This window comes from Molothrus ater, chromosome 3 (genome assembly GCF_012460135.2).
Source record: "Molothrus ater isolate BHLD 08-10-18 breed brown headed cowbird chromosome 3, BPBGC_Mater_1.1, whole genome shotgun sequence".
In the NCBI taxonomy this organism is placed as follows: domain Eukaryota; kingdom Metazoa; phylum Chordata; class Aves; order Passeriformes; family Icteridae; genus Molothrus; species Molothrus ater.
The window spans coordinates 5,368,352-5,389,505 of record NC_050480.2 but is presented as its reverse complement, the minus strand read 5'-3'; the positions used below and the strand labels follow the sequence as shown (position 1 = coordinate 5,389,505).

Below are 21,154 nucleotides of genomic sequence, written 5' to 3'. Positions count from 1 at the left end.
TGATGGCCAGCCCAGAGCAGTGACACAGCTCTGCTGGGGTCTGCCAGCACATGGAAGTGCTCAAACACAGACTGAATTTAACGGAATCACTGGAGAATTCATCGGGGATGATGGCTGGAGACCTCTCTCTCACTCAAGGTCTGCTGCCCTGGCACAGTGCTGGGATAGGCTGTGGGAGCCTTGGACAGGTCCTTGTGCTGAAAGTGAAGTCACTGCCTGGTTCTCCCAGTTCTCCTGTCGCTGGTGCCAGCTGCAGAGGCCCTTTAACTGATGGGCACCTGCAGGACTGTTAAAGGGAATCCACCCCAAGATGGTGCTTGTCTTCCACACAAAAGCCATCTCAAGTCAGTAATACTAAAACTCTCCAAATACATTTATTTATCACTGATGAAAATACTGTACAATGGCCCAAGAAAGGGGTGGGGAAATGCAAGGCATTAAGTCTGGCTTTCATCAATGTCCTTGTCAGGATCCATGGCTGCAGCTTCGCTCTCCTGCTGCTGTTTCTTCCAGAGCTTTGCCATAGCCAGGAGTTTGAGGTTGGGCTGATTGGCAGTGTCTTCTGGGAAAATGTAGTCATAGTACTCCTCCCATCCAGCATCAGACTAGAGAGAAAAATACCACAACGTGAGTTTAATTTGCATGTTAACACTGGCTATTAGGAGGCGCTTCAAACAAGAAAGAGAAATTAGAGTGTCACTATAGGACACAAAAAACCTGTTCTCAAGGTGACAAAAGGGAAGTTTAATTTCTGACTCCAACATTTATAGATTTCCAAAAGTGACAGTGGATTGCAGGGTGAAAGTGCCACCTCTCCAATGACACTGGACAAACCAAGAGTCATCGAATTTCTCCTCTTCTATAAAAGAATGCAAAATGAGAGGAATAGGGGATTTGTCTTTACAAACAAGCCGTGGGTTTGCTGGTAGATAAAACCAGCACTGGGAGAGAAAAGAAACAATGGGAAGGATTCCACTGATTGATGGATGGAAAAAGATATTTGATTTTACAAATAAACTTTAGGTTTGCTGTAAAACGAAGTAAGACACTGAAAGATGAAAGAAACAATGGGGAAGAAAAACCCCTAAATTCCACAAGAATTAAAAATTAAAAGGGAGGGTTGTACATTAGAGAGAGATCCTTGGATCAGGCATTGCAGGAGTCTGTACCTCTCAAGTGCCTCAGCCAATGGGGAAAGAGAGAAGGGAAATGTGGCCGGGAAATTGGGATAAAAAGGAGGCTGTGTCCTCCAGAAATTGGAGAGATCCCAGGGGAATGCCCCATGGCCTCTCCCTTTATTTGAATAAAGCCAGAAAGGACTCCTCTGTCTCCTTTTTGGACATAAACCTCTGATGTTTGTGGATTAATTTTCCTCACAGAAACAATAAGTTCTTTACAGAAAGTTCATGAGAAAGTTTGTTACAAGAATGTAAACATCAGAAGGCATAGAAAATCCTAAAAAGTCAGGGTGATATCAGAGAAATAACAGAAAATTAAAGCCCATGTTTGCACACGTGCACAAAGCCACCGAGGGCTCGCAGCCCCTACTGCCATCATTTTTCCTTACCCCATCTTCGGCCTGCAGCTTCCTCCTCTTCTTTATTTTCTCAGGCATCAGTTTATCTATCCTCTCCCTGGTGGCATCAGTGCCAAACTCCTCCTCGAAGCCCCTCCAGGACTCGAGCAGCATGACCCTCTCCTCCTTCTCCTCGCAGCTGCGCATGGCCTTGTTGGCCTCCTCGTAGACCTGCCGGCAGCGCTGCAGCCGCTCGCCCTGCCCCGCCGACAGCTCGAACTGCGCCAGGCTGATCCACACCTGCGGGCACAGCACACGCAAGCACAGCTCCAGCCTCTGCTCTGCGCCACCACGCACAGGGCACAGGCCAAACACAACAAAGCAGCAGTAAAAAATAGAAGAGAAAAGCAAAGATCAATGCCAGCAGGTGCCCAGAAAATAATTTTTTTCACGTAAGATTCGCCCCACTTCAGCAGGACTCTGTGACGGTGTTCACAGGGCTCCGAGGATGAGGGAAGATTCAGGGATTTGACTCCATGTTTCACAAGGCTGATTTATTATTTTATGATATATATTATATTAAAACGATACTAAAAGAATAGAAGAAAGGATTTCATCAGAAGGCCAGCTAAGAATAGAAAAAGAAGGAATGATAAGAAAGGCTTGTGTCTCAGACAGAAAGTCCAAGCCAGCTGACTGTGATTGGCCATTAATTAGAAACAACCAACATGGGCCAATCACAGATCCACCTGTTGCATTCCACAGCAGCAGATAACCATTGGTTACAGTTTGTTCTTGAGGCCTCTCAGCTTCTCAGGAGGAAAAATCCTAAGGAAAGGATTTTTCATAAAAGATGTCTGTGACAGGACACAGCATCCATGTAAGGCATGTGTGTGGACACCATGGGACAGAGAGAGAGAAACAGCAAGAGTTTCTCACAGGGGCTTGTGAGAACTTTTAGGGAGTTGTAAGGATGTGGTAACTTGTTAAGTATGAACAATCTGCAGGTAGTGTTTTTCTACTTTGTTTTTCTGTTCTCCTCAAGGATGGTGTATGAGGAAGGTGTTTTTGTTAGTTTGCCAATCAAACAGAATCTGAATCTATCATATCACTCTATAAAACCATGTAGTTCTCTTGAATAAAGCCTTCTCTTCCTCTCTCTACAATACTGCCTCTCACCTGTTCCTGTGTCATTCTCAGCACAAGAGTGACACATGTGGATCAATTTCTTGTGGCTGTTTCAAGACACGAGAAATCTGTGTGAATTTTGTCAATGACAGCACCAAGCGACACTGGAAAATCACAGTTTTCCTTGTAAGGTTTTAGCAACCAAAGCTGCTCAGCGAAGAGGGCTGCTTGGAAAAGCTTCTTTCGCCTGAGATAGGCCTGTTGTTGTATGGAATTCAGGAATTTCCCTCCCCCCTTTAGAGCCTGAACCTGGGCTGATGTGAGCCCAGGCAGCTCAGGCTTTCCCTGTCCTGGGTGCCCATACACACCTTGACGTGCTGCGTGCGCTGCAGCAACCGCCGGTAAAGGTTCCTGGTCTTCTCATACTCCTCTTGCTCAATCTCAAAGTCAATGTAGGATTTCCAAAGCACCTGCAACAGAGAAGCCTCTTATCATGTCCATTCCTTAGCACACTGGCAGGGGAAAAGAACAGATAAAGGTAAAATTTCCCTGAGAAAATGTCACCGTCGTATTTTCTGAAAAATCCCTTCACCAGGGTTTCTTCTCCTGGGAAGCTGAGAAGTCTCAGGGAAAAAAAAATGAAAACAATAATTATCTCATTGCTTCTGCTGTGTTTTGCTGCTTTGGAATGTGGTTTGGACATTGTTTACCAACTGGTCATTATTTCATTGGTTCATGGGAATTGTTTTAACTTAATGACCAACGATGTCCAGGCTGTGTCAGACTCTGGAGAGAGAGTCACAAGATTCATTATTATCTTTTAGCCTTCTCTAAGTATCCTTTCTCTATTCTTTAGTATAATTTAGTATAGCATTTTATAGTAGAATATAATAATAAATGAGCCTTCTAAGTACATGGAGTCAGATTCAATCATTCCTTCCCAATGATGGGGAACTCTGAAAATACCACAAGAAAAGGTTAGGGATCAGATGGTTTGGCAGCACAGGCTGGGATTAGGGCTGAGCAGCACCAAACCTGGTGCCCTTTAACCACTCACTTTCACTTCATGTTTCATCTGGTGGATTATTGACATTGAGAGGAATAGGGGATTTGTCTTTACAAACAAGCTGTGGGTCTGCTGGTAGGTAAAATTAGCATTGGGAGATGAAAGAAACAACGGGAAGGATTCCACTGATTGATGGATGGAAAAAGATATTTGCTTTTATAAATAAACTTTAGGTTTGCTGATAAACGAAATTAGACACTGAAAGATGAAAGAAACAATAGGGAAGAAAAACCCCTAAATTCCACAAGAATTAAAAATTAAAAGGGAGGGTTATACATTAGAGGGAAATCTTTGGGATCAGGCGTATCAGGAAGCCTGAACCTCTCAATGGGGAAAGAGAGAAGAGAAGTGTGGCCAGGAAATTGGGATAAAAAGGGAGGCTGTGTCCTCCAAAAATTTGAAATCCCAGGGGAATGCCCCATCTTTACTCAAATAAAGTAAAAGGACTCCTCTGTCTCCTTTTTTGGACATAAAGCTCTGGTGTTTGTGGATTAATTTTCCTAACAACACGTTCATCAGCCTACACTGTGCAATAAATACCTTAACTGAGTCCTTCCCTGCTCACCTCGGGCATGTCCAGCCTGGGCTGGCCAATAGCCAGCTCATAGATGGCCCTGGCACGGTCAATGTCCCCAAGGATGGTCTCCAGCTCAGCAAACTTAATCCAGGACGTGCAGTTTTCCGGTGCAAACTCCAGGAATTTTTCATACAATTTTCGGCAACGGTCAAATTCACGCAGCTGTAACTCCAGCTCAATGTAGCCCTTAAACAGTTTGTTTTTTGGGCATTTTCCTATGGATGTCCCCTGTTGTGCATTAAAAAAAACCAACCAAAAATGAAAACTCTCCGTGATCTTGCAGGAAAATAAAACCCCCACTTGATTTTTTTAAGTGTTTGAACTACAACTTGCTTTTCTGCACAGTACCAGCCTGCCAGGTAAGCAGTTCCCAAGCATCTCATAAAACAAGTGACACCAAACAAACTGTGGCCCCACACTGTTCCTCCTGGCACAGAGAATGGCTGGACAGGTGGAGAATAATGTCTTTACAAAGTACTTTCTTTCTGATGCACCTCAGTCTCTGAAGAAAACTGTCTATCCTGAGCCAAGCTGGGAGAGGCAATTCTGGATTCCCAGTCTGGGAAACTCTTAAAACAAGACTTAAGAATGGGCTATACCTGAGACAGGCTATAGTGAACTTGGCCTTGGAGTCACGTCTATAGAGAATGTGGCTTCTGCTCCCTCAAGCCAATGTGAGGTAATTTGAGAGGAATTCCCTCACCACAATTCTCCTGCACAATGTTCCTACATGTTTAGTACCTTGAATTTATGAAAAATGGAGGAAACCATCAGTTTGGGATTATCACTTTGGTCACTGTTATGGGCCTCCAGCTCTGCAGATGTCACTGGTATTTCAGAATGTGCTCAGTTCTTCTCCATGTGCCCTCCATCACTGTTTGGGTGGAAACCCCATCAGTTTGCTCTTGAAAGTCAAACCACCCCAACTGCTACCAGCACTGGCTTTCTCTCAAAATGTCTGATGCTATCCCTGAGCTTACTAAGAACATCTGAACCGAAAGGAAAGGAAGTTTTTCATTTCAAAAGATGCCATTTCTTGCTGCCCCATCACACCCTGCTGTCCCCTCGTGCTGACATTCAGAGTGAACCTGCTCAGCAGCTCCTGAGCCTGCCTGAAATCCCTGTGATTGCTTCTGTCAGCAGCTCGGACTGGCACACAGTTTGGCAGGTCCTAATTTCCTAGAGGCAAACCTCCCATTCATCTACAACGCTTTTTAAAACACTATTGTTAGAGCAAGTATCACTGCAAGCCATCAGCAGCAGCTAAGAACTTGTAAGAGCACGGAGCTGATGTGGGTGCTCTGCATTCAGAGCAGCACTTTGTCGTTTCTGCCCGGGGCTAATTCATCAGAACAAGCTACATTTCTTTTTAAATCATACATGACAGTAAATGCTGGCCCCTGCAGACTTCTTGGATGCTTTATTTTAAGTGGATTAAATCAGCAACTTAAAAAGGACAATTTAAGATCTTTTAATGCCGTTCCTGTGTTACTATTAGTGAAGTCAATTATGGCTCTGACAAAAGCTTACCAAAGCCCTTCTGGCAAGGGGGAGGTTCTTCTGTCGAATTTCAAACTGTGCATATAGCAGCCACATTTTAGCAAATGTAAACTGGAAGAAAAAGAACAAAGTGCTATTTAGGCTGGAAAGTCAGTATGTAATACTGTACATGTTGCTTAAAAAAATAAGCATTCTTTCTATACAAGACATGACTTACTGCAGGTAACTCAGTTGAGGTAATCTCATTTGATCTCAGTGTTTTCCTGCTGAAAGGTTTAGGGTTCATTATCTACTTCTATGACAGGACAATATACTGGGGCGAAAGCAAAAATGGCCAGGACAGATGTCTTTCAAACCACAGAAAATAGTTTTTAAACCAATCATCAAAGGGCAAGACATAAGCTATTGCTAAATCAATTATTAGCCAATCAGCTCTTAATAACTAGAGATTAATCTGACACTCAGATGACACAATAAATAACAAACTAGAAAAAGAACATGAACATGGATTTTCTGACATTCCAAGTCAATGCAGTTGTAAAGGTTTGGCCACAGGGATATTTTAGAGTTCACAAGCAAAAAAATCCCCACAAAGCCCCAATCCATCAGCCTTGAAGACCGATTGTAATGGGGAAGACAGACCTGAAAGCTGTTTTGTCAAACGCAGGTGCCTCAGGGGTGATGACCATGGAGGCCCCACTGGAAAACCATTTTGGAAGGTGGATGTTTTGAGAAACTGGAAGGGATAATTGAAGTTTTAAGCAAAGTCTTCATGAACCCACAATCCAGCCGTTTGGAGCTGCTTACATTCCTGAATATAAGGGGGAGAAGAGAACTAAAGGATCTTATCTAGGGCACTTTACCCCAAAACTCAAGCCAGACTGACGGAGGAACCATACCTTCTTGTGGGGCAGGAGCTCAAGGCATGCCTGGTACACCTGTCTGGTTCTCTCTGCATCCTGTAAGAACAGGCAGCATGTGAAACACTTTGTCTATGCTGAGATCATGCTGAATTTGAATCTTGCAGTGACTGCAAAACTGCAGAACAGTATCTCAGTCAAGCTGGTTAGAATCAGCAGTGCTTATCTACTTAGTTTGCACAATTCAAAGGTGCTAGCTTCTGAATCAACAAGACTCACCTTTTCAAAACAAGGTTCAGTGCTAGGAAGCTGGCAAAAAAACAAGGAGTGTCCCAGTTGTGGGAGGAAAAATATGTCTTTTCCTTTAACAGACACTGAACAGGTGTTTCATACTCAGAGCAGCTCTAATGTTCCAATAAATACTTGTACAGCCTCTAAGGTCACAATAGCAACAATGTGGCTGCCTCACAAACAGCTTTTGTTAACTATAAAACTAGTTCACAAGTTCAGGTAACAGTCTGCCATGGGCAGTTCAGCCAAGGCCACCAGAAATCCCCACTCCTGCTTTTGTTATCAGTGTGTTTCTGAATGAATTGGGGTAAAACAAGTTTGTTTTTTCCCCTCTGTGATAGATGAGTGATGCAATGATTGACTCTCACAATTAATGGACAAATATCATTTATATAGGTTAAGAAAATTTTATAGGTTAAGAAAAGTTTATAGGTTATAGTTATGTTGTACCCCCTCGTGTGGTTATCAAGGGACAGCTGGAGTTGGAACATCTGGGAGGGTCAGCTTGTCACTATGGTGACATCTGACCCCCAATCAGGATTTGAGGAAGAGATCTCCACCACTGGACAGCGAAGAAGGGGTTGATGGACAGAACTTTGGGAGGGGTTAAAGGCTTAAAAAGGAAAAACTTCCATTGTGTGGGTGAGCACATGGCAGGGAAAATCTTTAGCTCCCAGCGCTGTAACCTTTCTTCTTTATTCAGTCTTCTGTTCTATTTTTGATAAGGTTTAATGAACCTTCCTAAACTATGAAAAGTGAGTAGCTATTTCTCACACCTCCCTTATGGCAGGAGAGAAAACTGGAAGAGGAAAAAGTCCCCTGTATTTAAACAGTAAATCCTGTACCATGCTACACAAAACTAGTAACACTGACAACACTTAGCTCTTGATTTACCTATTAAAATACCAGCAGCTATTTCCTATAAGGAAAGGGAAACCCCAAATTGTCACTACTTGCCTTTGCCTCCAGCTCCTCATAGAGTGCATAGTTAATCCAGAGGTAGATGTACCTCTTCCAGTGGCGTTTCTCCTGGATGGGGGGCACGTTGGCAATGGCTCTCTCGTACACCTCCCGCACGGTCTCGGCGTCCGTGTCGCTCTCCACCAGCCGCAGGTAATCGAACCACGCGTCGTAGTTGTGGGGGTTTGCCTTCCAGAGACAGGGGACAGGGGCAACAGCAAACAAACTGCAGTCACTACAACAAACAGAGCCTCATCCTTTACTTAGATAAGTAAATTCCCCTTTAAATTTCCCCTTTAAAACGGATCACTGGAATATTAACGAAAACTGTCAGTCTTGGGGATGCTGATGGTGGAGCTTTTGGGTTATAAGTGACTTTGCTTTAAATTTTATGATGCCCTCAGCATTGTCTCAATGAAGGCAATCCAAGTGTGAGAAGGGATGAGGAATGATGAAATGCTTTTGGGTTATAAGTGACCTTGCTTTAAATTTTGTTTTATTTTGCCCTCAGCATTGTCTCAATGAAGGCAATCCAAGTAAAGTGTGAGAAGGGAGGAGGAGCGTGGACTGAACAGCAGGCAGGTGTGTTAAAAATAGGTTAGAAACTCTTGTAAAATAGTTGATAATTGTTAAGCATGTACTGTTAGTTTGGTTATTGTAAAAGGGCAGTTATAAGAATTATGATACTCAACATACTGTATTACACCTAAGTAAAGTGCACCCCTCCCAAGCAAAACGAGCCAGCCTGGATGGAACTGTAATGGGCCAATCAAGTGCCTAAAACCTTCATGCAAATGAAGGATCCAAAAAGAAACCAATCCACAGGGACAGAAAACAGGATAAAAAGGGCCATCTGACCCATGCAAGCAGTGCTGCTCCACCTGGAAGCTCAGGACATGGCTGCTGAAGCAGCCCCAGCGCTGGCGCCACAGCATCCTTGATGGGAATGCTCCTGCTCTGCCTGCAAGCCCCTTTGCTTTAGGCCTTTCTTTTCATTATAATAAATGCTGAAATCATTTCAGTACTAGGAGTCTGTTCCCGTTTTTAACAGGTGTGGCACAGGTGTTTTCTCACAAAAAGGTATTTATGCACTGATGAGGTGTCCTGAAATGGATATTCCCTAACTTAAGTAGTAACTACAAGCAAAACTGCATTATCCTTAAGGGTACCAAGCCTTGAGTTCAATCCAAAACCCTCACCTGCACAATCTAGATTAGAAAGCAGAAACAAAAAAAAGCAGTGAATGCAGATACCATTCTCTTCCCCAGGGATGGAATTCTGGCTCTAAAATGAACGTTCCCTTGGTGTTTTTTGGACCGATTTTCAAGGGTAACTTGAAACTCATCAGCCTTGATATCACAAAATACTCGTGTCCCTTAAGCACCAGCTGGATGTACAGTGAACCTGGAGGGTACCTGTCCCACATACCTTCACCTCCTCCTCATACTGGAATCTCCTCTTGCTGACAATAATGTCCTCAATTCCTCTCCTGTCTCCAAACTTCTTCTCAAAGATGGTGTAATTCTTGAAGAGATTCTGGGCATCCTGCTTTGGAATTCTATCCAAGGCATACTTGTAGATGACTCTCACTCTTTCAAACTGAAAATATTAAATATAATTAGAAAAATATTTACAAAGCAATTTCTGTCCTCGCCGACAGTTTTTCAACAAACTTTTGGGAATATTTAATAGAATACAGAACTGTGGGTCATCCTAAGGTAAGCAATTGTTTTAGAACAGGACTAACACAGATCTCTCTGCTGAGTAAACTTTGAGGGGGAAAAAAATAAACCTGAAAATGCCAGCACCCATCATCTCTTATTCATTTACAGGTTTAGAATATTTAAACCAATTTAAGAGGTTGTGGTTTGGGGTTCACAGAATGTCTTTAATTTCATAACAGCCTGGGAACCTTAGAGACTGTGAAAAACATCTGGACCAATCCAGTTTTCTATCATGCAGGCCCAAAACCTCTCAGAACTTCTCCAGTCTGAGGATACAGGTTTGAGCAAATGCTCTTGGTCTTGGGCTTGGCAGATCCCCCTTAGAGTACATTTTACTGATGTCACCAAAGGCAACCAGAGGTGAGCAAAAAACTGTCCCCCTAACTCAGACTGCAGTCACAAGGTGCTGGGAACCGCAAGTATTGCAGTGAAGGTTGAATGCCTTTGATACTCAAGGAGAAACACTGGCACGACTCAGATGAAGACCTTACCTCTTTCTGGTTCTCCTCAAACTTGGCAAAGGCCACGTACAAGTGCTCATCCATGTGCTCCTCCCCGAAGAACTCCACTGCCCTCTCGTACACCTTCCTGGCGTGGGCAAAGTAGCTGTGCTTCTCCTCGAAGCGCGCGTACTTGATCCAGTTCTTCACCTCGGGGTGAACCAGGACAAGTACAGCTCTTGTTAAGGAAACAGCTCTCTGCCTGAGTGGCACATCCCCTGCTGGGCTCTTCCCAGGGACATCTCCCAGCATGGCACACACGTGGGAAGAAGACACTGATAGGTATAAGCATGCAAAAGGTTTTGTGCCTTACTTAAAAAGGGATAAGGGTCAGTGTGACGGTGTTCACAAGGATCTCAGGTTGAGGGAAGAGATGAGGGTCTGACTCCATGTTTCAGAAGGCTTGATTTATTATTTTATGATATATATTACATTAAAACTATACTAAAAGAATAGAAGAAAAGGTTTCATCAGAAGGCTAGCTAAGAATAGAATAGCAAAGAACAAATAACAAAGGTTCTGTCTCGGACTCTCTGTCTGAGCCAGCTGGGCTGTGATTGGCCATTAATTAGAAACATCTAACATGGGCCAATCACAGATCCACCTGTTGCATTCCACAGCAACAAATAATCAATGGTTACATTTTGTTCCTGAGGCTTCTCAGGAGGAAAAATCCTAAGGAAAGGATTTTTCATAAAAGATGTCTGCGACAGGAAAAATCTGAGGAGAAACCCAAAACAAAGGATAGCTACAAAAGCTGGGTGCATGAGCAGTGCAGTTGAACAGACTCTGTTATGGCAGGACCCACAGCCACTGCACTGCATCTGGAGGCTTTCCCTAAACATGCTTTTAACACCTCCTGCTGGCTCATTCTCAGCACACCACAGGGAAAAGGAGTACAGCAAGGTTGCCGGACACGGAATACTTGGAAAGGAAATAAAGAATGGAGATCTTAACCCAGTCAGGAGTCACAAGGCTCTGGAAAGGATATATCTCTCATAAATGCTTCGTGCTCTGTCCACCTCCTTGTATCTGAGCTCGAAGTTGATGTAGGAATGCCAGGCTTGCTCCTCTGGCTGCCACTCCATCCACCGTTCAAAGACCTGGCGTGAGCCAGCGACGTTCCCCAGCATCTCCTCCATGTACGTGTACTTGTACCTGGGCAAAGCAGATGGAGTTTCTGCAATCACATGATGAGCACCTCCCTTCAGGGATTTCTGGAGTGCATCCCTGAGCTCCCCTCACCCCAGAAATGCCTGTAAGCACAGCAGTGACTGGCAGCACCCAGGCACACCAACATCCTTCTCTCCCAAGGTTCCTGACACTTATAAAGTACAAAACCTTTCCAAAAGCTTCAACCTTCCTCCATTTTTTTCCAGACTAGCCTAAAGACTTGGAGAAGCAGGATAATCTGCATAACCCCAGGGGGTTTTTTGGGGCTAGAAGGGGATCTCAGTGCTCAGCCACAGTACCAGAACTGGTTCACCCTGGGCAGGGTGGTGATGGCCCGGTCCCAGATGTTCCTGGCGTGGTTGACCTGGCGGTTCTTCATCTCCATCTCGGCATATTTGAGCCAGAGGGTGACGTTTCTGTAGTCCACATCCAGGGCACGCTCGTAAATGGAACGGGCTCTGGAAAACACAAGCACAGGGCAGGTAAAATGTGCCTCCCAGGCTTTGGTGCAGGTCTAAAAAGGTTTGTAAGAGATGCCTGCAGCTGCAGCGTCGTTACCTCTGGATTTCCTTCAGGCTTTCCTCCCATTGTGCGTACTTTATCCAGTTACTGATAACAGTCCTGTTCTTTCTGATGTTATCTTCAAAAGTCTGAGGAGAAAGTTACATCTGTAAGTCAGAAATCCTTCTGCAGACCCCATTCACGTAAAAAATGGCTTATGGGGTATAATAATATATATATAATGCTTCCTTTGCTTAGGCATTTTCAAAGCAAAAAGCCAAGTAAAACCATGGATGAATCTGCACAAGCAAAGCAATTATTTCAAAATAAGATCTATAACTCAGCATTACTGTAATGTTATTTACTTTGTTCATGTTTTTATAGTGGCTGGCCAGATACTGCTGGTAATGAAGAAAACACCTATTAATTGTGTAGTAATTACCCTTTCAGTGTTCTCAACATAGGCACGGGGGAGATGTAGCTTGCTATCAGATTTTGTCGAGCAACACATCTGTAAATTGCAGGCTCTGCTAAAGAGTAGCATGAAAGAGGGGTTTTAAAGAATTGGTGTCTACCTGGAAAGTCCACAAGGAATAGGAACTACATCTTGTTTAAGTTAAAAACAGTGGAACTGTAGTGCTTTATGTGAGTGTCGAGATTAAACCAGTTTGTTTGTTTTTCTACCGTACCTTCCTCTTCCGGAGTTTATAGTCATTTAGCTCTTCAACATCTGTGATCTTCTGCTGCGGAGGCGGTGGGAGAAGCTCGAGTTCCCTCTCCTTTGCCTCTCTCAGAAGCTGCTCCGCTGTGATCTGAACTTCGGCGGGTGCTTTGTTTTTCACCTGCAAGGCAAATACAAGCGGGGCTCGGCTCACGTTTCCCAACGCAGCACCGAGACCATCAACTTCTTCCGGCGCCTCGCTACGCGCGGTGCCCGCCGCGAACGGGACCGGAGCCCGCCGGAACGCGAAGGCCCGGTGCGAGTGGGGATTGAGGGGGATCGAGGGGTCCCGGGGGGGGGGTCCCCGCCGCCCACCTTGGCCACTTTGGGGATGCGCTGCTTCCCAGCCGCCGTGGACGCCATCTTGCCGCCGCTGTGCGCGCAGGCCCCGCCCCGGCGCCCCTGACCTCACGCAGCACCGCCCATGCGTCGTTGCCGCGGTAACGGCGACGCGTCCCCGGGCGGCGGCGGCGGCAGCAGCAGCGGCGGCGGCGGGACTGTGCGTTCCGTCCGTAGGGCCGCCTGTTCGGTCTGTCTCGTCCGTGGGCTCGTCTGTTCCATCTGTCCCGGTCTTTCCTGTCCTTGGGACGCTCTGCGGCCTCTTCGCTCCGCGCCGGGCACAGGGCAGGTGAGTTCCCGGCGCTCCGCGGGGCGCCCCCTGGCGGCTCGGCGGTGTGGGTCTGTCCGCGTGCGGGGGCGTGGCCCGCCTGCCTGAGGGGGTCGCTCGCGCCCGGGGGTCCGTGAGGCCGCCTCGGGGTCTGTCCATGAACAGCCCCGGTGTCCAGCCCGGGTGTCCAGCCCCCGGTATCCAGCCCCGGTGCCCAGGCCCCCGCCCAACACCGCGGTACCGCCCCCGGTCTGGCCCCGCCCCATGCTACCGGGGGTGCCCCTTAAGAACCGCCCGTCCGCAGCCTTCTATAGCTCCTTAGAGCCCTCCTGAGGTATGTGTGTGTTCGGTGCGTTTTGGGCTACAAACTCTGAAAAAAAACCGCTTGGAATCTTATTTGTGTTTCAAAAGTGTTTGTGTGAGGAGGTGGGAAGGAGCTGCTCTGAGTTCGGGAGGGGACCGCCCTTCTCTGCTCCTTCTGCTGGCCGTCTCTGGGATCCTGCTCAGCGGGATGAGTGCGGGAGCTGCTCTAGGAACAGCGCATTTCCTTACGAGAAGGGTACATTTTTACTGTGAAAAGGCTGGTTTTGGTGTCTGCGGGAGCGTTTAGAGGAGCTGGTGGAGATGTGGGTGTATTTTTGGGGGTTTTTTTGCGTGAAGTTAAATAATTGACTGTGAAAATGTGGCAAGCGGTTTTCCTCAGTTGAAGTCATCTTAGTGCGCTAAACATCAGCCGGTGAATGGCCCTGTAAAGTTCGTGTTAGTTTTCATTTGTTAAATTGACGCATGTTTGCAGGGAATGTGTCGCTTCAGGTTAATTTCAGGACCGGCGCTGGAATGTCCTGTTTGTCTGTGAAAGATGTAGGAGTGCATGTGACTCTATCTGTGTTTAAAAGGTGCGAAAATCTGCATTACTTTTGGTTTTTCGTTTTAGTTGGGAATTGCGGTGCCTAATAACTGAGCGTCCCTTTTGCATTTGGAGTCACCGTTGGAAGCGGCTGTTGCGTTTGGCAGAGCGCTGAGATTGCTCTGCTGATATAGGTGAGTTGGTTTAGGCTTTTTTTTTTTTTTTCTAGTTAGTGCTGCTATATTTTGCACATCTATTTAAGAAATTGCGGGGGGCCTTTGTTTGGTTGCTTTATTTCACGCGCCTGATTGCTGGCTGCAGTGCTGAGCAGAGACACGCAGCTGAAGGGTGTTAGACCCGAGGGCATGGTCACAGGTGCTTTGAGGATCTACTGCCCCGTGCGTTCTAAAGTTTCTGGAGGGATCAACAAATCAGCTGTGCCTGGCGCATTTTGTCAATCAGGAACCACAAAAATAAACCCACTTTTTTAAAAACTTCTTAACTTTTTTTTTTTCTGCATAGGAGAGCAGTAGAACTTTGACTAGCCACAGAACTTTGAGGTCCTTCAGAAATTTAAGCCCTGCTGTTCACCTCAAAATAAATTCGAGGAGCGGTTTTGGACAAAATACATTTAACTCACCTGAAGGTGCTGTTTAATCGGGAGGCTGTGTCCCTGATTGTTTGCAGCTGAGCCTCCTGACTGCCCACAGCTGAGCCTCCCACTGAAGGGCTTTGAGTTTGAAGTTCTTGGTGATGAGCTGGTTGGCATGCAAATGAATAAACAGGAAAGCAGTTGTAGCCTATTAAAACAATTAATTTCCTCTGTAGGATCCAGACCATAGGAATGATTGCCTGCTGCATTTCAGGTGTGCACTGGACGGGCAGTGCATATCTCTGTGGAGGCGTGCAGGAACCAGGCACCAAATCCAGAGAAGCTGCCCCAATTTAGAGTTGTTATGGAAACCCCCCTGAAGTGACTGTGTCAGGCAGGGGGTGGCAGTGGGATGGCTGGAGCCAGCAGTGTTTTCCTTGGCTCTCAGGGCAGCCGGTGGGATGGCCACAGTAACCTCCTCAAGTGGAAATACAGAAGTGGTCACTGTCAGAAGGACGGAGTCACGGGATGTCCCAGCCATTATCAGCCTCTTCAGCCCTGTCACAGAAGACGTCTTTGGAAGGATGGATGTCACTTATCTCTTGTAAGTAATGGTGTTTTGGGTTGTCACCTTTTGGGAAATTATGCTTAAAACGGCAGAAAACATTCTGAGCCTTGACATGGTGTGATATAATGACTTTTTGTGCTGTTTCTAAAAACGGTAAGAAAATCTACCTTAATGTCTGTCCACGTACATGACTGTGCAAACCTGGGTCTCTGCCATGGTGGACAAGGTTTAATTCTGTATTAGCTTCCTTTTGTAAAAGCTCAGAAGAAATGCTGTTAGAAAAAAAATATCAGCAGGCAGGCTGTGTGACAGACAGGTACTGGTGAGTCACTCAGGTTTTTCCCCCCTTAATAGTAAAAATCCCAGATAACAGCTGTTTGGGGAAAAAAAAGAGATGTGTGAAGAAACATACAAATGGAGGGGAATGTTTAAGTCTTGCATCTCAAATTTACTAATATGATTGAGGATTTGAAAATCCACCTGAATTTTACAGTGTTAGAACACAAATATGTGGAACTGAAGCAACAATTCCAAGTTAGCGTGTGGATGATGAAGTTTTATTGAGGCCTGATCTTGGGAACCCTCTTGAACATGGCTAATTTTGCTGTTCCAGCAGGCTGAATTCACAGTCAGTTACTTTTCTATGTGGAGTTTCTTCAACTTGTGCATAATTAAATTGTTTTCATAGAGAATTATCAAATCTTGCTTTGACACTCTGCAATGAGAAGAATGAGGTTATAGCCCATGCTGCCTTTCTGGACTATCTAAATTGGAATATCACTGATCAGGCTGAATGGGAACCATTCCTGCATGAAAACTACCCTAATAATAAATGCACTGTAAGTAAATTGTGTGATTTTAGTTGAGTTTTCATTTATGGCTCAGGTATAGCAAATACACGTGGGTGTCTACAACCTGTTTCCAGTAGATTTGAGGCATTCCGGATACAGAAGGTGATGGAGTCCTGGTCAAACCCTTGTGCTGACAAGGGGAGCCTTAGTTCTGTGGTGGATTTTGTTCAGTGCTGGTGGGGAGACTGCTGCTTGTGACTTTCTGGTAGGATCTACAGACTAGAAACAGGCCCTTATGAGTTTAGCACTCACATGCTCCCCCATCACCAAGTCCAGCTGGGAACTAGATTGTGGGATTGTTGAGAAAATACAGAAACTGTTAAACCCCAAGCACCCTGAGGTATGCAGCACGTGCTATAATAAAGTGTTTGCAGTGTTGCAGTCATCTCTGGGCATTTTGTTCATCAGTTACCTGGAGCATTCTATTTTCCTGGAATGGAGTTTATTTGCTAAAGTAGGTGTAGAAGATCTAGTGTTTTATGCTTCTGCATTGGCAGAAGCTCTGAATGTTTTCTGGGGTATAACTTGATGAGATGTTGTTGGTAAGCTGTAGGTTAAATCCATGCAGGTGTGCTTTTCAAAACTGAGGTCATCTGAACATAGGAATTCTGTGAAGTACAGTTGACCTGTCTTTTTCCTAGAGTACAGAAATTATTTCAGGGTCTGAAGTGGGAGTTGACTTGTGCAGAAAGGAATAAGTGAAGATGCTGTACTGGATTGTCTGGTTACCAGCACTATTCAGAAACAGTTGCAGTCCACATCTGGCTTACTTGGTGTCCTCTCAGACCACAACAGTAATATATTTTTTTATTTCTTCCCTTTGCTTCTAAAAAAAACAAACAAACTATCTGATGTTTAGGGATGTCTTCAGATGTTTATTACAATAGCTTGTTGTCCTGATGCTGGTCCATGTACTGCAGCTTCTATTGAAATCATTGTTGCTCTTAAATTGCTGAAGTTTGTTGGTACCTCTAGTTATGGTATTTTATTTGAACATTATACTATTCAGAAGATCCCAAGTTTTCCATTTAAAGTATTTTTATCTACAGGCAGACCTTCCCTGACCCAGCACTTGTAATTAATATGCTAGAGAGCAGCTGATTTAATAGCCCTTGCCATTCCAGGACAGGGGTTTTCCATGTTTACTGGAAGTGCACAAGATAAAGGTGTCTGTTAGTCTGCCTTGTTTCTGCCTGGTATATGTGTGTCTAATAATGTCATCTTAAAATATGTGATGTTTCTCACTACCTTTTAAAAAAAATCACTTTAGGATTATGAGAAGCAGGTGAGCTTTTGGTTTGAGGATTTTTTTTTAACCCTAAAAGAATGTCAGACACGTGTTGAATGTTTAATGTGGTTGAATGTAGTTAGTCAAGAATTAATACTGTTCAATATGAAATGTACAGTGTATATTGCAGTCAAACAATAATAAACTGAGTAGAAAGAAAAAATGTTGCAGAAGCACAAAATCATATAAAGCACTTTAATCACATAACTTTACCCACACATGCTTTGAAGTCACTTTTGTCTGTTTTGCTGCTCCTTGAGTGCAGATCACGTATGTTGGAGTTGTATATGTGTACTAATACTTGGGCTGATGGACTAAACATGGGCTGCATGGTGTGTAGACTTTCACTCCTTATTTTGCAGCCTTTGAACACGCTCTTTGTGCATCTCTTTGTGGCAAAGGAAGGTTATGCAGCTGGATGTTCCCAAGAAATTGTTAGGTGAGTTCCTGTGTAGCCTTGGGTGGTGAGGCACGTGCCCTCTCCTGCTGTCAAGTCAAGCAGTCACATCCAGATGCCCCATCAGAGATTTGCCAGCAGAGGCCTGATATCTTAAATATTTCACCACTGGGAAACTGCTATAAAAAAAGAGGATGTTTGAAATCTAAAGATTGGGAAATTTGAAAGAAATAAGGCAGGAAAAGCCAGTCAAAATTACCCAGATAAATTTCAAGTGATGTTGTTTGTCAGAAATGTTTTAATTGTTGATCCATGTGGACTTATGAAGGAAGGTTGGAGACACTGGAGAGAAAAAAAAGGTATATATTAAAAAAGCTAGCTGCTGTCTGTCATTGAGTGTAATAATGAAAGACTGAATATGTTTATTTGTCCAGGAAAGCTTTCATCTTACTACCAGAACTGCAGTTTATACTTCTCTTTATACCAGCTGAGAAGAGGTTAGGTAAGAGCTTAAAACTGTTTTATTCTTGAAGTGAGAGCAATTGCAAACCTAATTAATATGCACTGAGAGCTTCTTGTGGTGTTCTTTTTTTAATACTGAGGAGAGTTATCAGTTTCTAGACATGTGAAAAACATAATCTAAAAGTATCTTCTTGTGAAGATCCCATGTGCAAGAGATTCCATGCTCACTCCAGCAGCCATTCAGCAGTCTGTCCTGTCCCTGCAATCTTTAAATTTGCCAGAAACAGGACATCAGAAAGGAGTAAAGATCTCAAAAATCAACACCTGCGAGTTTTGTCAAGATGTCTGGTTGAACACAGCCAAGAGACTTGAAATTGGGCACTTTCTCTTACTTAGCCAAGCCAGTGTAGATTGGAAGAGGACACTTTGGTGAGACTCAGAGGGGCTTCTGGAGACATAGAACGAAACTTGGATTATTTCCTCTAGAACAGAGGTACAAAAGTAGAGAATACATGTTAATCAGAGAACAGCGCCAGATGTGGAATTTTGGTCCTGAATTCCAACTAATAAACCAAGCATGCACTTAATTGAGCTGAAAAGGGAGCTAGAACTTTTCTGATGTGCTGGCTTCTAGAGGTGTTGGTTCCTAGTTGCACTAAAAGACTGTAGTGGTGTGTCAACTACAGAAACCAGGGCTTGAAGTAAGGGTTTTGTCAAATCCACCCAGGCAACCAACATCAGCTTTCCTTCAGCATTGAGTGCTGACAGAGGTTCTCCAGAGGCATAGAGAATTGGCTGTATTCTTCCTATAGGGATTGTTTTCTACCAATTTCTGATTGCTTTGAAGCTTATTCAGGTTTGGAATAATTAGATAACTTTGATGATGATTGTCACACATTTATGCTGCTGTCATTTCAGCCTCATTGCCTAACTTACAAGACTTGGAGCATTTTACTATCTGTGGTTTAAGTTTGAAACTCCATTTTCCTCAGACAGTTTGCTGCTAATTTAAAGCTTGCATAATGAAGTTTCTCTGTTGCCCTGACAGGTTTTAGCCACTCAGAGCTGGACCTGGGGGATGCCTTTGAAAGGCTCGTGCCTGCTCCAGGCTCACACGTGGAGAGACGTTTCACCTTGCTGGCATGCCCGAGGCATCGGTGTCACCCACAGCTGTACGTGCGCCAAGCAAGGTAGCACAGCTCCTTGATCCTGCTTCCCTGAGCACATCTGGCTGGGGGAAACTGAAGCATTTTCCTTGTTTGGTTAGCAGCATCAGTAGCTTAGCTTGGCTGCTCTAAAACAATCCTCTCAAGCATTGTTTTAACCAAAGGTATGTGTGCTTATAGTGATTGGATAGAACTGCTGTCAATATGCTTTTGCTTTGTGTGATTGGTCAAAAAACTTACTTTATAAGTTGTAACATTAAGTACTTTGTCTGCTGCCTGGGATGTGAGCTGACAGCATCCTCCCATTGTCATAACCATGTAATGATACTGATGCTGGAAAATAAAACAGCTCAAGGCACGTTCCCAGCAGTCCCATCCTGTTTGTGATTTGTACATAGCCCCCATCTGGTGATAGTTTTCTGCAATAACCAATCTAGGTAGTTCTAGGATTATGCTGGTTTTGTTCTATTTCATCATAAGATGCTAGTGCATCTTCAAATGCTAGTTAGCTATGTAGGAAGACTATCTTTTTGTCAGTGATGTTTATTCTGTGATCTGCTGGCTGAATTAGACTGCTGTTGCCACTCTTGGTTTTTCCTGCCATGTGTGTTCTGCCTGTGCTAGTGTTGCATCCAGGACATGAGAAATGCCAAGTTTTTGACCCAGGGGCCTTTGGTATTAATAGAAAATTAACTGGGAAACCGGTTTTCCTCTGAAATTACACAGTGGTGATACAAAATTCATATTCCAGTGTTGCCCATCAGTGGATAACAGGTAAGGCTAATTTCCACTTGCAGAAGGAGCTCTGCCTTTCCCTTCTCTCTGCATTCACCCTGTGCTTCACTGGCATCCATAGTAACAGTCAGTGGGAGCCCTTAGAGACTCCTCTGTGGATGTTGTCTGCAGCCACCTGCCTAGCAACATGTTCTGGGGCAGTGAGAGGAGATTAGCCTAATCTCTGTCCCCTCTTCCCCTGCTCACAGAGGGGGAAAAGCAGCTGTAAACTGATACTTTGTTTAAGCATCGATTTCGAACTTACTCTCTGTCTGGCCTCTATAATGAGAGACATTGCCGTGTCAGAATGCAGCCCACTAAACTTTGATGTTTAAGGTTCTTGCTGGTGTCTTGTCCAGATCCTGCTATTCTTGGGTTTGTGCCCTGTAGGCATGAGTCAGATTTGCAACTCTGTGCTTGCACTCGCAGTAGAGGAATTTTGTGGCATTTTTATATTGGAAAGCTTACTGGGGTTTGGAGAGTTTCTTTACTTCGTTAAATATTGTGGTACTGGTGGAAGATACTAAAAGCAGAATAAGCAAGTTAAAATGGTTGTGTTCCTACAGAGTAGGGTCCAGGGAGTTGAATGGGTTTGTGCAGAGTCCCATTGACTGTCACAGGGTCAGTCTCCAGGAATTGCCACCTGCACCTTTGTGTGTGATCTTATCCTGTGTCCCACAGAGCAGAATGACATAGGGCACTCAAAACACCTGGCACAGTGTTCCATTTGGAGGGGGTGTGTGTCTGTTATGGACTCCATGAAGTAAGAGGGTTCAATTAGGATACAGTCTCATCCTGCTACCCCTCTTTCTTTGTTTTTTTTGAGGTTTGAGAGTTTATTAACAGATTTGTTGAACTAATTAACTGTGCTGAGGTGGTGATGTTCTGATAATAGAAAACCTCACTGCAGATTTTCCCTTGGGATACTTCCTGTGAAGGAGATGAGGGGTAACCACTTTGGTTTGAGGGATAAGGAATGAGTTACTGTAAATTTTTATGGAGTTTTTATTGTTGCTGGAGCTTCATTTTAGTTGAGGGGAAAAAAAAAAGGCGGGAACAAGATCAGAATCCAAGAGGTCCCTAGC

The 21,154-nt window shown here is 44.5% G+C and overlaps 2 protein-coding genes across 2 annotated transcripts in view; one reads left to right on the top strand and one right to left on the bottom strand.

Annotated features, from left to right (window-relative positions):
• Nucleotides 1-352: 352 nt before the first annotated feature.
• On the bottom strand, nucleotides 353-12,904 carry CRNKL1 (crooked neck pre-mRNA splicing factor 1). Its single transcript, XM_036381039.2, has 14 exons — nucleotides 12,833-12,904; nucleotides 12,486-12,638; nucleotides 11,854-11,945; nucleotides 11,595-11,753; nucleotides 11,114-11,280; nucleotides 10,114-10,292; nucleotides 9,327-9,497; nucleotides 7,896-8,087; nucleotides 6,687-6,746; nucleotides 5,818-5,898; nucleotides 4,276-4,515; nucleotides 3,013-3,114; nucleotides 1,568-1,816; nucleotides 353-605 (listed from the first exon to the last, which is right to left on the bottom strand). Exons 1-14 carry the CDS (start codon nucleotides 12,878-12,880, stop codon nucleotides 438-440), a joined length of 2,061 nt encoding a protein of 686 aa, XP_036236932.1. The 5' UTR covers nucleotides 12,881-12,904; the 3' UTR covers nucleotides 353-437.
• Nucleotides 12,905-13,393: 489 nt separating this feature from the next.
• CFAP61 (cilia and flagella associated protein 61) overlaps nucleotides 13,394-21,154 on the top strand; it is a 90,048-nt gene continuing 82,287 nt past the window's right edge. The window contains exons 1-7 of the mRNA XM_036380220.1: nucleotides 13,394-13,458; nucleotides 14,059-14,165; nucleotides 15,012-15,167; nucleotides 15,820-15,970; nucleotides 17,633-17,709; nucleotides 18,102-18,169; nucleotides 19,178-19,319. Coding sequence (XP_036236113.1) covers nucleotides 15,025-15,167; nucleotides 15,820-15,970; nucleotides 17,633-17,709; nucleotides 18,102-18,169; nucleotides 19,178-19,319 — 581 coding nt within the window. The 5' untranslated portion in view covers nucleotides 13,394-13,458; nucleotides 14,059-14,165; nucleotides 15,012-15,024. The remainder of the gene's footprint in view (nucleotides 13,459-14,058; nucleotides 14,166-15,011; nucleotides 15,168-15,819; nucleotides 15,971-17,632; nucleotides 17,710-18,101; nucleotides 18,170-19,177; nucleotides 19,320-21,154) is intronic.